We start from the raw sequence: 13,286 nt of genomic DNA on the forward strand, positions 1-13,286 counted from the left end.
CATCTGTATGGAGTTAAGAAAGTAAGCCTGAAGCAGAGCTGGCTGTGTGTTCTAATCTTATACCATACATCCTTTGGAGAGCTGGCAAAGATTCACAAAAATTAGCAATGGACAGTTCTGTCTGCCACATGCACGTGTGATGCTTCTCTGAGAACCTATACCACAGGGACTGAATGTAAGCCTCCAGAGAGAGCCAGAATCGGTGCTTTATAAACCTGCTCACTTGAAACTATGCTCAAGGCAGGAGCCATACAAGGTCCCAGCTGCACTTGATTTGCAGAAGTTGTGTCCCTGCACTGGGGTCAGGTGAGTGATCAATAACTTTGAGCTGCTGCTGCTGCTGCTGCTGCTAAGTCGCTTCAGTTGTGTCTAACTCTGTGCGATACCATAGAGGGCAGCGCACCAGGCTCCCTCCATCCCTGGGATTCTCCAGGCAAGAACACTGGAGTGGGTTTCCATTTCCTTCTCTAATGCATGAAAGTGAAAAGTGAAAGTAAAGTCGTTCAGTCGTGTCCGACTCTAGCTACCCAATGGACTGCAGCCTACCAGGCTTCTCTGTCCATGGGATTTTCCAGGCTAGCTTAGCTCAAATCACAGTGTATGTATATTGGGAATGGCAGTCAAGAGAAGTCATGGGCTATCCTAAATATGGTTGCAAACTCGATTGTGAAGATTTTTGAGGCAGGAGGGACATTTGTTGGAGGTATACAACATCTCTTTTTCTCATATATGATACATTCTATATCTGGGAAACCATTCCTGGCCCCTCTTTCCTCACTCAATTCTTGCCATTTAGTTTAAGATCAACTGCAAGTCCATAATTAATGTAAGGAAAAAGTAATATCTAAAAGAAAAGGAAGGCAAGGAGGCAGGGAGGGGGGCTTTCCAGGTGGCTCAGTGAGTAAAGAATCTGCCTGTGATACAGGAGACGCAGAAGATGTGGGTTTGATCCTGAATTGGGAAGATCCCCTGGCAGAGGGCATGGCAACCCATTCCAGTATTTTGCCTGGAGAATCCTCATGGACAAAGGGGCCTGGTGGGCTACAGTCCACAGGGTCCAAAAAGTCAGACATGACTGAAGCTACTGAGCACACATGAGGAAGAAGGAAGGAGGCAAAGAAGAAAAACTGGAAATATGTTTTGTAATTCTCACACGACATTGTAATAGAGGCAACACAAAGTATTTATCAATGAAGCCCTCATGATGAAGAGCTATGTAGAGGTCTTCTCTTAAAAGAAATAGTTTAAAGAACTGATAATATTAAATCTATACTATAAGATTTTTAAAAAGCACAATAGCTCTGCATTTATGCTTTGAAGAACTGATATAATTTAGTTTATGTAGCATTTCTCAGGGCAGCGCAAGAAACTCCAGGACTCTGTGCAGCTTTAGTGCTCTGAAGCAGCACTAACACTTTTAAAGATCTGTATAGGCAGAAAGCCACTTCACATATTGGCAATGTAGCAACATTTTTCAGAAAATTGTACATTCAAAAAAAAAAAAAAAGACTTTTTAAATTCGACTTACACTATTTTTTGTAACTATTAGACACAGATCAATAAAATGTCATAACCCTTTGGTTTAAAATGATGAGATACTTAAAGAAGAAACTATGGGTTATCCAGAGAGAAGCATGCATTGGTTTGTATTTCAAGCTCTGACCTTTGTCCAGATGTGCTCTGTCTTCCATTGCCTGGTAACTCCTATCATTTTAGCATTTCTTTGTGAGAAAGTCCAGACATTTTTAGTGTATCTCTCTTCTCCACGTGTAAATGAATTCTGAAACTGTATGACTGTTGTTGTTGTTCTGTGTGTGTGTGTGTGTGTGTGTGTGTGTGTGTGTGTATGTGCTCAGTTGCTTGGTTGTGTCTGACTCTTTGGGGCCCCATGGACTATAGACTGCCAGGCTCCTCTGTCCATGGAATTCTCCAGACAAGAATATTGAAATGGGTAGACTATCCCTCCTCCAGGGGATCTTCCCAACCCAGGAATTGAACTGGGGTCTCCTGTGTTGCAGGCACATTCTTTTCCAGCTGAGCTACCAGGGAAGCCCTTGTATAACTATACTTCCTCAGAATTTGCTTCATATATACCACTACCTCTCTGCAAAGCCCAGCTATACAGCAGACCCATAATAATTACTGAATTATGCTGGAAAAAATTAGTTCATACCACTAACCAAATGCAGTACCCACTGCTGTTTTTCTTTTATACATTCCCTTCTCTGGTAATTCTCTGCATTCCTAGTGTATCTGTGATTTTAAACACACTGTGATTAAAAGCGTGTGTAGCACAGGGAATTCTTCTCAATGCACTGTGGTGTCCTCAATGGGAAGCAAATCCAAAAGGCAGGGAGATATTCATATATTTATATGTATGGCTTTTTCATTTTGCTATACAGTAGAAGCTAACACAACATTGTAAAGTAACTATACTGAAATAAAATTTAATTAATAATAAAATAAGTAAAATTTGTCAAAGCAGGTGGATGGATACTAAGTCCACTCATTGCCCATCTCTCCCTCTGTAACCACAACTCAGAAAAATTGTATTAGGACAATATAGATAAATCACAGCACTCACCCACCCTCAGATTTCAGTAGTTTACCCATTAAAAAAAAAGATTAAAAAAAAAAAAAACAGCTTTCCTTTTTCTATTACAGATCCTTTCTCAAATATAATAGCACAACACCTGCCATCTTTGCTTTTCTTACAGGTGTTTCTCCTTCTTTTTCTCTTGCTTTTTCTTCCTCTTCATCCACTACTTGTCCTACCATCAGTGCCAATATGATTTTACTATTCAATTGCCATGACTTGTTTTGGTTTTGACAACATTGCTCAGCTTTCACACAATATCTTTTCTGGATTTTCCTTAGACTAAGAGTTAACATGTAAAATGGGGACTGCAGGTATTCTTCATGACTTTATAGAGCAGCATTATAGTTGGTTTATGAAAAAGAATTAGACTATAATGGAGATTAACTGTTCATAATTGCCACATACATAAGACCGCTCAAGGAGATGTTGACAAAGAGAAGCATCATTCAATGTGAACAAGGTCTCATTTGAACTCCATAAACTGAGATTCCACACTTTATTCTGTTCTTTAATAATCGTCTGTGAGGGAATCAGGATCATTAAAAAGGTGAGTCATGGAGAGCAGGATGCAGATAGAGAGTTGGAATCTTTTATGTGTCTCATAGTCAGTGCCCTCATGAATTAGTTTATGGATGTGTTCTCTGTTGACCCATGGGTTAGTGGACCTTCAAAAACATAAGCTATACATCATCTGTCAGTATATTATTTAAACTGAGTATGTAGCAGGAACTCAGTAATTGTGCATGGCATTGAGATTATACTGTATTTCTAATGACAAATATTATTTAGTTTTGACCTTCCTTCTCCCACAGATCTGTACCAGATATTCAAATATTTTTCAGAGATCTGTAACTAGGATTAAGAAGGGACATAAATGCAGGAAAAATACAGATAAAACTCAAACTCTTCTTGGTATTTGTCAAAGGTATTAGTTCTGATGTCCTGTCAGAGCAAAAAATAGATCTGGTTATATCAGGAGTTCAAAGTTACTGTTAACATTCTTATACACTTTATTTTCTAACTACCAAGAAGTCATTAAATACAATTATCCAAATCTAGGTTTCTTTAGAACCCTATTGCTGCTGCTGCTGCTAAGTCGCTTCAGTCATGTCCGACTCTGTGCAACCCCATAGACGGCAGCCCACCAGGCTTCCCTGTCCCTGGGATTCTCCAGGCAAGAACACTGGAGTGGGTTGCCATTTCCTTCTCCAATGCATGAAAGTGAGAAGTGAAAGTGAAGTCGCTCAGTCGTGTCCGACTCTTAGTGACCCCATGGACTGCAGCCTACCAGGCTCCTCCGTCCATGGGATTTTCCAGGGAAAAGTACTGGAGTGGGGTGCCATTGCCTTCTCTGTAGAACCCTATTATTATGGTACGAAAACTGATTTAGATTATGTACAAGGACACTGCACTCTCAATACAGAGTTTCACTTTGCCTTTTTTATCCATTAAAATATCTGCATATGAGAAAGAAATTTTCTATAAACAAAAGGCCTAATTTGCTTCTGTAAACTAGTCTCTTTGGACAAACTAGTCTCAAGCTCTCTTTTGACAAACCACCCAAAAGAGAGTGTAGCATTATACCCTAGGGTAATGTGTAAAGGAACAGGATTCAGTGTTGTGAGGAGAAAAGAAGAGCAATATTTATATGAAGGCATGGGCTAGGGGTGCCATATGGGATGAGATGATAGAGAATGCTATAAAATAGTAACTTTTTGCTGTCTCCATAACTTTTAAAGGGCAAAAATCTCTCAGAGATATGGCAGTTCCTATCAACAATAGTGCCAGCAATTTCTTCTTCATACTGATGGATTTCCCAGGACTGGAGATGGCTCATTGCTGGACAGCTGTTCCTGTCTGCTTCATCTATGTTCTCTCTCTGCTGGGCAACACCACCATACTGTACATTGTCAAGTCTGTTCCCAGCCTCCACACTCCCATGTACCTCTTCCTCTCCATGCTCTCAGTGGCTGACCTGGGCCTCGCAGTTTCCACACTGCCTTCCATGGCAGCTGTTTTTCTCCTGGGCCAGAGGAAGGTGGGAGCTGCAACCTGCTTTGTGCAACTCTTCTTCATCCACACATGCTCAGTAATTGAGTCAGCTGTGCTGTTGGCCATGGCTTTTGACCGCTGTGTGGCTATCCGAGAGCCCTTACGCTATGGCACCATCCTGACAGCCAAGTGCATCGGGGCCACTGGGCTGGCCAGTGTGACCCGTAGTGCTGCCCTCCACCTGCCCCTGCCTGTACTCCTTGGAAGACTGCAATTCCCACCTGTGAATGCACTGTCACATTCCTACTGTGTTCACCCTGATGTTCTGAGGCTGGCCAGTTCCAGCACAGTTGTGAACAGTGGCCTTGGGCTCTTTGTGATGCTCTCCACATTGGGGCTGGATGCGGTCCTCATTCTCCTCTCCTATGTGATGATTTTGAAGACAGTATTGAGCATTGCTTCCAATGCTGGACGACTGAAAGCCCTCAATACTTGCATTTCCCATATTTGTGCTGTACTATTATTTTACACCCCACTGATCAGCCTGTCTGTGATCCATCGCTTTGGGAAAAAGAAGCTGCCAGTTCAGATATACATGCTTCTCTCCTATTTGCACTTTCTTGTACCTCCAATGCTCAACCCAATTGTCTACACTGTCAAAACCAAAGAGATTCGAGCACGCATTCTGAAGATGCTCCAACCCAGTAAACTCTGAGCCTCAGGGTTGAAATCCTGGTTATGATTACCAGCTTGCTGACTGAAGATTTCTCAGAGAGGAGGCAGAGAATTCTTTTCATACAATCTATCAATTAATTAGTCAGAAACACTGACCAAAATACTTTATGGTGCTTTTCCAGCCTGCTTAACAGTGCCTGCTTAATGAAAAACAAACTAACCAACAGATGTGTTTCTTATTTGACAAAGTCATTATCAGTCTGCAGACTACTCAGATTATTGCAGAGGAAACCGACAGCCTCCTGAGAATATCGTTTTCATGTAAAAGCAAGCAAATTAGAAGAGTAAGATTCCAAATGACATCTAATGATGCCTTCCAACTAAAAACCTAGAACCATACAAAATTAAGCTCAAGAGAGCCTCGCTTTGTTGTACTGTCTGAGAATTTGACAAATATGTGAAATCAAAATATATTTTTCTTATGATTTGCATACTAACTCAAGATGTGGGTTACACTGGTTAATGTAAACCAAGTAGAATATTTCAAAAAATTAAAGTGCATTTTGAATAAATAAATACATTATTATAATAAAATTAAATGTATTACAATGTGAATATTATGCAGATAAGTGTTTCTTTAAGCTTCATGAGGTATAAAAAGCATATACAGACTCCAGTATTCTTCAGCCCTCTGAATGTAATTAAAGCACTGCTCTTCACTTTCTAATAAAGACATGGGATATTCTGAGACTTCACAAACTATCGTGTTATAGTCTTTGAATGATGAATACCATGTACAACTGAATTTTCTCTGAATTTTAAGGAGGATTTAAAAGGTAAGCAGAGTTGTCATCCTGCAAGGCCATTTTTATGAGAATTGACTAGGCTTTCATAGACAAGTCAAAGCTAGAAAAACTGATTTGCTCTGGTGTCATGGTTTCTTTCTTTCAAAAGTAAATCTTGAGTTAACTTCTTTGATAGAACTGCTCTATCAGTTACAAACTGATTATATTATATTACTACAAACATAATCTGTACTAGTGATATAGGGAAGAGCAAATTCTGACTCTATATTGCATCTGTTTCTTTCATTTTAATATTTGCTTACCATTGCTTTTGTTCACTAAAATGATATTGTCTATACATAATGGTCTGCCATAGGGAACCCTGCCCCTCTATCTGAATGTTAAACCAAAATGCCTTTGTTCAGGACCCTGTCCACATGTAGATATCTACAGGAAGGAAGACATTAACAATTCCAGCAGATATTTGTAAGATTAATGACCTTCTCCTTTTACTTCCTCACCTTCCCCCTCCCACATCTGTGTTATATGAAAGAATCTGGCATCCAGACCCCAATAAGATGTTATTTTTAGACAGTAGTCTGCCATGTTTTACAGCAGCCAGCTTCCTATATAAGGTTGTATTCCTTGCCTCAACACCTAGTCTCTTGGATTTATTGATTCTTTATGTGGTGAGCTTCCCTGATAGCTTAGTTGGTAAAGAATCCTCCTGCAATTCAGGAGACCCTGGTTCAATCCGTGGGTTGGGAAGAACCCCTGGAAAAGGGATAGGCTACCCACTTCAGTATTCTTGGGCTTCCCTTGTGGCTCAGCTGGTAAAGAATACACCTGCAATGCAGGAGATCTTGGTTCATCCCTGGGTTGGGAAGATCCCCTGAAGAAGGGAAAGGGTATCCACTCTAGTAATCTGGCCCAGAGGATTCCATGGACTAACTGTATAGTTCATGGGGTCCCAAAGAGTTGGACAAGATTAAGCAACCTTCACTTTCATATGTGGTAAGTAGAGGGAGCTTGGGTTTGGTAACACTAGGTAACATTAGGTCAAGTAAGTCTGTCACACACAGGCTAATACTTTCCTCCATTAGGAAGAGAACTGCTCTAAATTTGCATTCAATTTCCCTGTCTGAGCTTGTAAAATACAGTCAGGCAGAAAGCCCAGATGGATATGAATTTCACATCTTGTTTCCTTTATCACAAGAAATCAAAGATCTTCCTGCTTGTTTTTCAAGGTTTGGTATATTTTACATATCTTGCCCAGAGTTAGAGTTATTTATTTATTAGTTGGAATATGTTTAATACCTATTATTTCTTTATAACATATAACATGAAGGTGGAAATTTAAGTGGAAAATTTTTCAAGCCTCTATTTTTCTGCATTCATACTCAGGGATTTGACAAGTAAGTGTGTCTACAAAAATTAAGCTTTCATTTTATTTTGCCTATACAGTGAAACAAAGAACTTTACAAAACATTATTTCATAGTAGCATTAGTTGTCTTGGTTTTCAATGCTGTGGCTAAATTTCTAATTTCTATTTAACTATAGAGACATTTCCTCAAAGTTGGAAAGTCTTTCATTTTATTGAACTTTAAAATTTCTGTGGCAACAATACAAAGTTTCTTTGCTGCATTTGTATGACCATCATTATCATATAATTTATTTAATGTTGAATACATGCTTTTAAAATAACTTACTAGTGATTTGTATGTTATTATATTAAAAACTCATTGTAATATTATAAAATAATAATCATATTAAAATAGATAATTATTTGAATATTTGAATAACAACAAGCAATGTTTTAAATTTTTTAATGGAGTACCTGGTTTAATCCTCAAAACTATGGTGAATTAGCTCTTTTCACTATTCCAATTTCATGGATAAGGAAACTAAGTCAATGAGAGATTAAACAACATACCCAAGTATTCTGAGCTATTAAGGGACAGAGTTGAGATTCAATCCTAGACAGTTTAACGCTAGGGCCATTGATGTTAATCATATATCCGTTACTTCCCAATGGTAGTAATGTTATATTTTAGGGACATGAGAAATGAGCCCCAAAAGAGCCTGCACATTAGACAATTACCAGTAAAGACTTTTTTCAACTCAGGCCTTTCTGATGTTGAAGCTTATACTCTCAAAAAGGCCAATTGCTTTTTAATTGTAATATATAGGGACTCGGTAACTGAAAAATTCAGCCTTGGCAGGTCCAAAGAACTTTCAGTCACAACAGAGTCTTTGGCCCATTGCAAAACTTGTTTGGCAGTGACATGGTTAAAGGTAGTGCTTCCCCAAAGCCCAGAGTGTTTAGCAAGGGAGAAAATTCAGGAATGTACCCAGGAGAGGGGTGGGAAAGGTTCTCAGATCTTATCTCCTTCTGGGTAAGTAAACAATCTGTGGTGTTTGGAGGGGAAAGAAGGAGTAAAACCAATTTGCCAAGTTTCCTTATTAGTGCTAGTTTAAGGACTTGTTAATATGTTTTGAATTAAGACCCTGAAAAAGGATATTATACTGAAGATTTAGAGGAAGAAAAGGGGCTCTTCATCTTCAGATACTATCTAGGAGCTATTGGGTATGTTTTCTAAAGAATTTCTCAAAAGTTTAAAAATAAAATAAAACTTAAAAAAAAAAAAGAAATAATAAACAATCTATAATAGGAAAAAAAAGTGTTGTCATAACAGATAGAACTAATTAAATAGCAAGTAGGAGCTGGCAACTTATTTTCAAAAGCCTCCACTGTCTTAAATACAGGTTGATATGTGTATACCTGAATTTCTAGGCAGATGGATTCTATGCTTCTTAAGGTAGATAAGCTAAAGTGAGGAAAAGTTTAAGGAACAGATTGGTATAGGGATTGCTGGTTTGTGAAGACAGTTTGAAAAGATGGTCTGTTTCTCCTTACAAGATGGAAGTGAACAAAAAGATGTGAATTGATAGGCCTAAGGTGATCAAGATTAATTGCAATTTTGTCTAAATCTCTAAAGAATCAGCATTGAAAAAGTGCCTTGGAGTTTGAGTATGGTAAGTAAATTTTCTAAATTAAAGGATGGACAAATATTGACAGTTATTATTTACTTTCTAAATACTTTATAGAATACTAGGAACTCTTCTATCCACTGTCTTAGTTTATCTTCAAGTAAAACTATCAGATTGACAAAGCGAAATTAGCATAGTATATGTGAGTGTGTGTATGCAGTGTGAGCGGAGAATCCTTTATGAACATGAAGCCTATTCTTTGATTATTACTATCATGGCAGAATATTCTCTCTCAATGCTGTTGATCTGAATCCTAATGTGCCTAAGGATTCTATGGTCATTCCCTGTGGCTCAGCTGGTAAAGAATCTACCTGTGATACAGGAGACCCAGTCCCTGGGATGGGAAAAATCCCCTGGAGAAGGGAGAGGCTATCCACTCCAGTATTCTGGCCTGGAGAATTCCATGAACTGTATAGTCCATGGGGTCGCAAAGAGTCAGACATGACTGAGCAAGACTTTCACTTTAATGTGCCTGCAGAAGAAAATAAATATTGGTGTTAGAAAATTCAGTGTGGCTTCCCACTTTGTACCTTGATGCCACAGGTTTTCTCCTAGTTGGAAATCTGTGGACAAAACAAAAGGAGGCATTCCTATGAGGAAGAAGCTCACAGTGCATCCTTAACTCTTGTGGAAACAGCTCTTGTTTAAGTTCAAGTTTTGTCCAAGTTGCTTTGTTTGTTTATTTATTTAGTATTTTATTGCTGGAGCCTGAACCAGAGGCAGGTACCCAGACTTTTATTCTGCTTCTTACAATGAAATCCCTTCACTCAGAAAATATTTTTTTTTAAATATTAAAATAAGAAAAATCATCACATACACGTGAATACACACACACAAAAACAAAACTTTCCCTCTCCTAGGCAGTCAGTTTAGTACAAAACATAAAAAAATAATAATACACACTACATATATGAGCATCTCAGTGTCTTCTTTCAGAACTCCATTTTCTCAAAGACTAAGTAAGTGAAATAATGCCAGGAACCCTGAATCTGCTTATTTTAGAGGCATTCATTGTACTTTTACCTATACATGTAAAACCTGTGAGTGAAGCAAAGGGTCTTTCAATCTGTTAAAGAAATGTTAAAGATTCTTCTCTAACTTTGAAGAAACCCCAGGGTGAAGATAAGATGGAATTCAGTAATTGTCTAGAAATTTCATAAATCTGTATGTAAAAAGGATAAAAAAGCATGTCCAACTTTCTACAGCAGCAGAATTTAGTGGACAGATTACTTTAATAACAATGCGATACTTTTCAAACAGATTCTTTACCCAGTGAGCCATCAGGGAAGTCCTGAAAAAAAATTTTTTTTTCAAATAGTATTCTTATTTACTATAATCTCTACAGGTTTCTTTAATCTTTAATGATCTATGGTAAACTCATTTGGTAGAAAGAAAATGAAAGTGAAGTTGCTCAGAGGCGTCTGACTCTTTGCGACCCCATGGACTGTAGCCTACCAGGTTCCACCATCCATGGGATTTTCCAGGCAAGAATACTAGAGTGGGTTCCCATTTCCTTCTCCAGGATATCTTCCCAACCCAGGGATTGAACCCCGGTCTCCCACATGGTAGTCATTGTAGGCAGATGCTTTACGGTCTGAGTCACCAGGGAAGATCCAAACTCATTTGGTACATCCTACTAAAACACTCTGTTTGTGACTGTCTTTGTTGATCCCATCTCAGAATTTGGCACTAAGATGCAAGGTTTCTTTCTTTGTCTAAGAGTGTTCCTTTTCTCTTAACTCATGACTTTTGATTCTCCCCCACTTTTTTGTTTTAATGAGACTTCAAGAGCACTGCACTCATCTGTTTACTAAGCAATACTATTCCCAAGAATGTACCACAGTGACCCTCAGACTTCGGTTTGCATCAGAATTACCTGGAGAATTGGTTAAAGCACCTTAATTCTGGGCTTCTTCCTGAGAAACCATCATTCAGTAGGCGAGGGTGGGACCTAATAGTTTGTACTTATTACAATTTCTCATGCTGCTGATACCACTAGCCCAGGGTCCACACTTTCAGAGCCACTTGCTATATATTCAGCACAGAAGTGAATACCACCCTGATCCCTGAAGCCCCAGCAAATGGAATACAGTTTTCTTAAGTGATGGTATTGGCTCTAGAAGGTTCACATAACTCTCTTATTTCTTATTGCAATTATATCTATCGTAGATATCTACCTCTCTTCCTTGATACATCTGTATAGGACAGGAAAGACTGGCATGCTGCAATCCACAGGGCCACAAAGAGTAGGACGTGACTGAGCGACTGAACAACAACAACAAAAAAACCCAACGACTTAATCACATACACAAAAATCTCCAACTTTCTTGTTCCTTTTCATCCTTCTGCTTTCTTCAATTGCCCACTCCTCAGAGAACTTCGACCTAAACTGGCAGTCTAAAATAACACCCCCTTCTCTTTCCACATTGTTTTATTTTCTTCACATATTTGAAATAATATTGACTCACGCATCTCTTTTTATTGAGATCTTATTATTTTTTTCATCATTCTATTTCCTGGATCTTGAACATTGCCTCAGACAGTTTAATTACTGACTGAAAATGCAGGCATCTAATCGGATGGTAAGAAAGTAGATTACAATAGACAAACCTGAAGCGGCCATTATGAAGGAATTTAAAAAAAAAACAGGAATTCATGAGAGTTTTTAGTTTACTTTGATTTAAAGATAAGGTTTGTGAGTACCTCAAGTCTGTTTGACGGGCATTTGTCTTCCGAACAACAATATTCAGAGTAAAAACCACTGAGTCAGAGAGACTCACTTCCAGTCCTGGATCCTCCTTTCACTTATTTATTTTTAAAATAATTCTATTTATTCCTTTATGGCTGTGTTGGGCCTTTGTTGCTGCATGGGCTTTCTCTAGTTGCAGCAAACTGGGGCTACTCTCCAGTTGCAGTGTGCAGGCTTCTCACCACAGCAACTTCTCTTGTTGTAGAGCATGGGCTCTAGAGCAGGCTGGCTTCAGCAGCTGCAGTATGTGGGCTCAGTAATTGTGACTCCTGGTCTCTAGAGTACAGGCTCAGTAGTTGTGGTGCACAGGCTTAGTTGCTCCATAGCATGTGGGAACTTCCTGGACCAGGAATCAAACCCATGTCCCCTGCATTGGCAGATGGACTCTTTACCCCTGAGCCATGAGGAAAGCCTCCCTCCTTTTATTATCTATGTAAACTTAGGAAAGTTAAGTATTTGAATTCTTCATGGTTAAGTTGCTTTGTCTGGAAAAACTGATTTGCTACATTCTGAAGTTTGAATTGCTTTAAAATGGTATATATGAAAATGTTCTATAAAGTACTTAAGTGAAATAAAAAGGTAATGAACTATACATTTTTACCTGCAGAAGAAAAAGTGAAAGAATTCACAAATATGCAGACCTCCTTTTCAAAGAGAGAGTAATACTGGATTGCACTTCCCCTGGCATATAAAATGAAATGTGATAAAGAAAAAATATCAATACCATCTGAAAAAAAGTCTCTGAGTATAAGATTTAGTAAGATTCCTCAAAATTAAATTACCCTTTTCATTGTGATTCTTTAATGTTTTGTATTTCTGGAAAACTACAGTAATCTCCCTTTGTTTATGATTAGGAAGGAAAGTGAAAAAACTTTCAAATTGAGTTCTCTTTCACTGTATTCTCAAAAACAGAACTCATAATGGGCAAAGTATCGGAAGGTGGTTGAGATGGCATGGAGTGACACAGTGGCCAAAATTCAAGGCAGAGAACAATGAGAAAACAAAAGACCTACTCTCAGATTTTTATCCTCCTCCAGAAATTACTTTTTAAGTGGAGCTAAATCCTGATTCCTTGGCAAACAAATGTCTTTTTCTAGTTTCTATAATTTCATAAATATAATGCTGAATAGTTACTGATGATCTTTAAAGTGTCTGTTCAATATGCAATGAGTTAGGAATCATTCTATTTATATGTTATGCTTGTTCATATAAGACATTGAATCATAGACATTAGACAATGAATAATATTTGGATAAATGTCCATAACTTGGCAGTTTAGATTGCATGTAGAAAGGCTTCATTTGTGTGCTCACATGGGTGTGTTAATGTGTTAAAGGGAACCATGTTTTAGTATGTATGAAGGTATCTCTCTGCAAAATTCTCATGTTCACCTTATTAAAGAAGTACTTACTGAAAAGTATGTGAAGGAGATCC

The 13,286-nt window shown here is 38.3% G+C and overlaps 1 protein-coding gene across 1 annotated transcript; it reads left to right on the forward strand.

The window, feature by feature from the left end:
* The first annotated feature begins 4,233 nt into the window (after positions 1 to 4,233).
* On the forward strand, positions 4,234 to 5,306 carry LOC133261020 (olfactory receptor 51G1-like). Its single transcript, XM_061439618.1, has one exon. It carries the CDS (start codon positions 4,359 to 4,361, stop codon positions 5,304 to 5,306), a length of 948 nt encoding a protein of 315 aa, XP_061295602.1. The 5' UTR covers positions 4,234 to 4,358.
* The last annotated feature ends 7,980 nt before the right edge of the window (positions 5,307 to 13,286 follow it).

The sequence above is a fragment of the Bos javanicus genome, chromosome 15, assembly GCF_032452875.1.
Source record: "Bos javanicus breed banteng chromosome 15, ARS-OSU_banteng_1.0, whole genome shotgun sequence".
Lineage (NCBI taxonomy): Eukaryota > Metazoa > Chordata > Mammalia > Artiodactyla > Bovidae > Bos > Bos javanicus.

Coding starts and splice junctions, on each gene's coding strand:
- LOC133261020 (XM_061439618.1), top strand. CDS start 4,359: ATGGCAGTTCCTATCAACAATAGTGCCAGCAATTTCTTCTTCATACTG.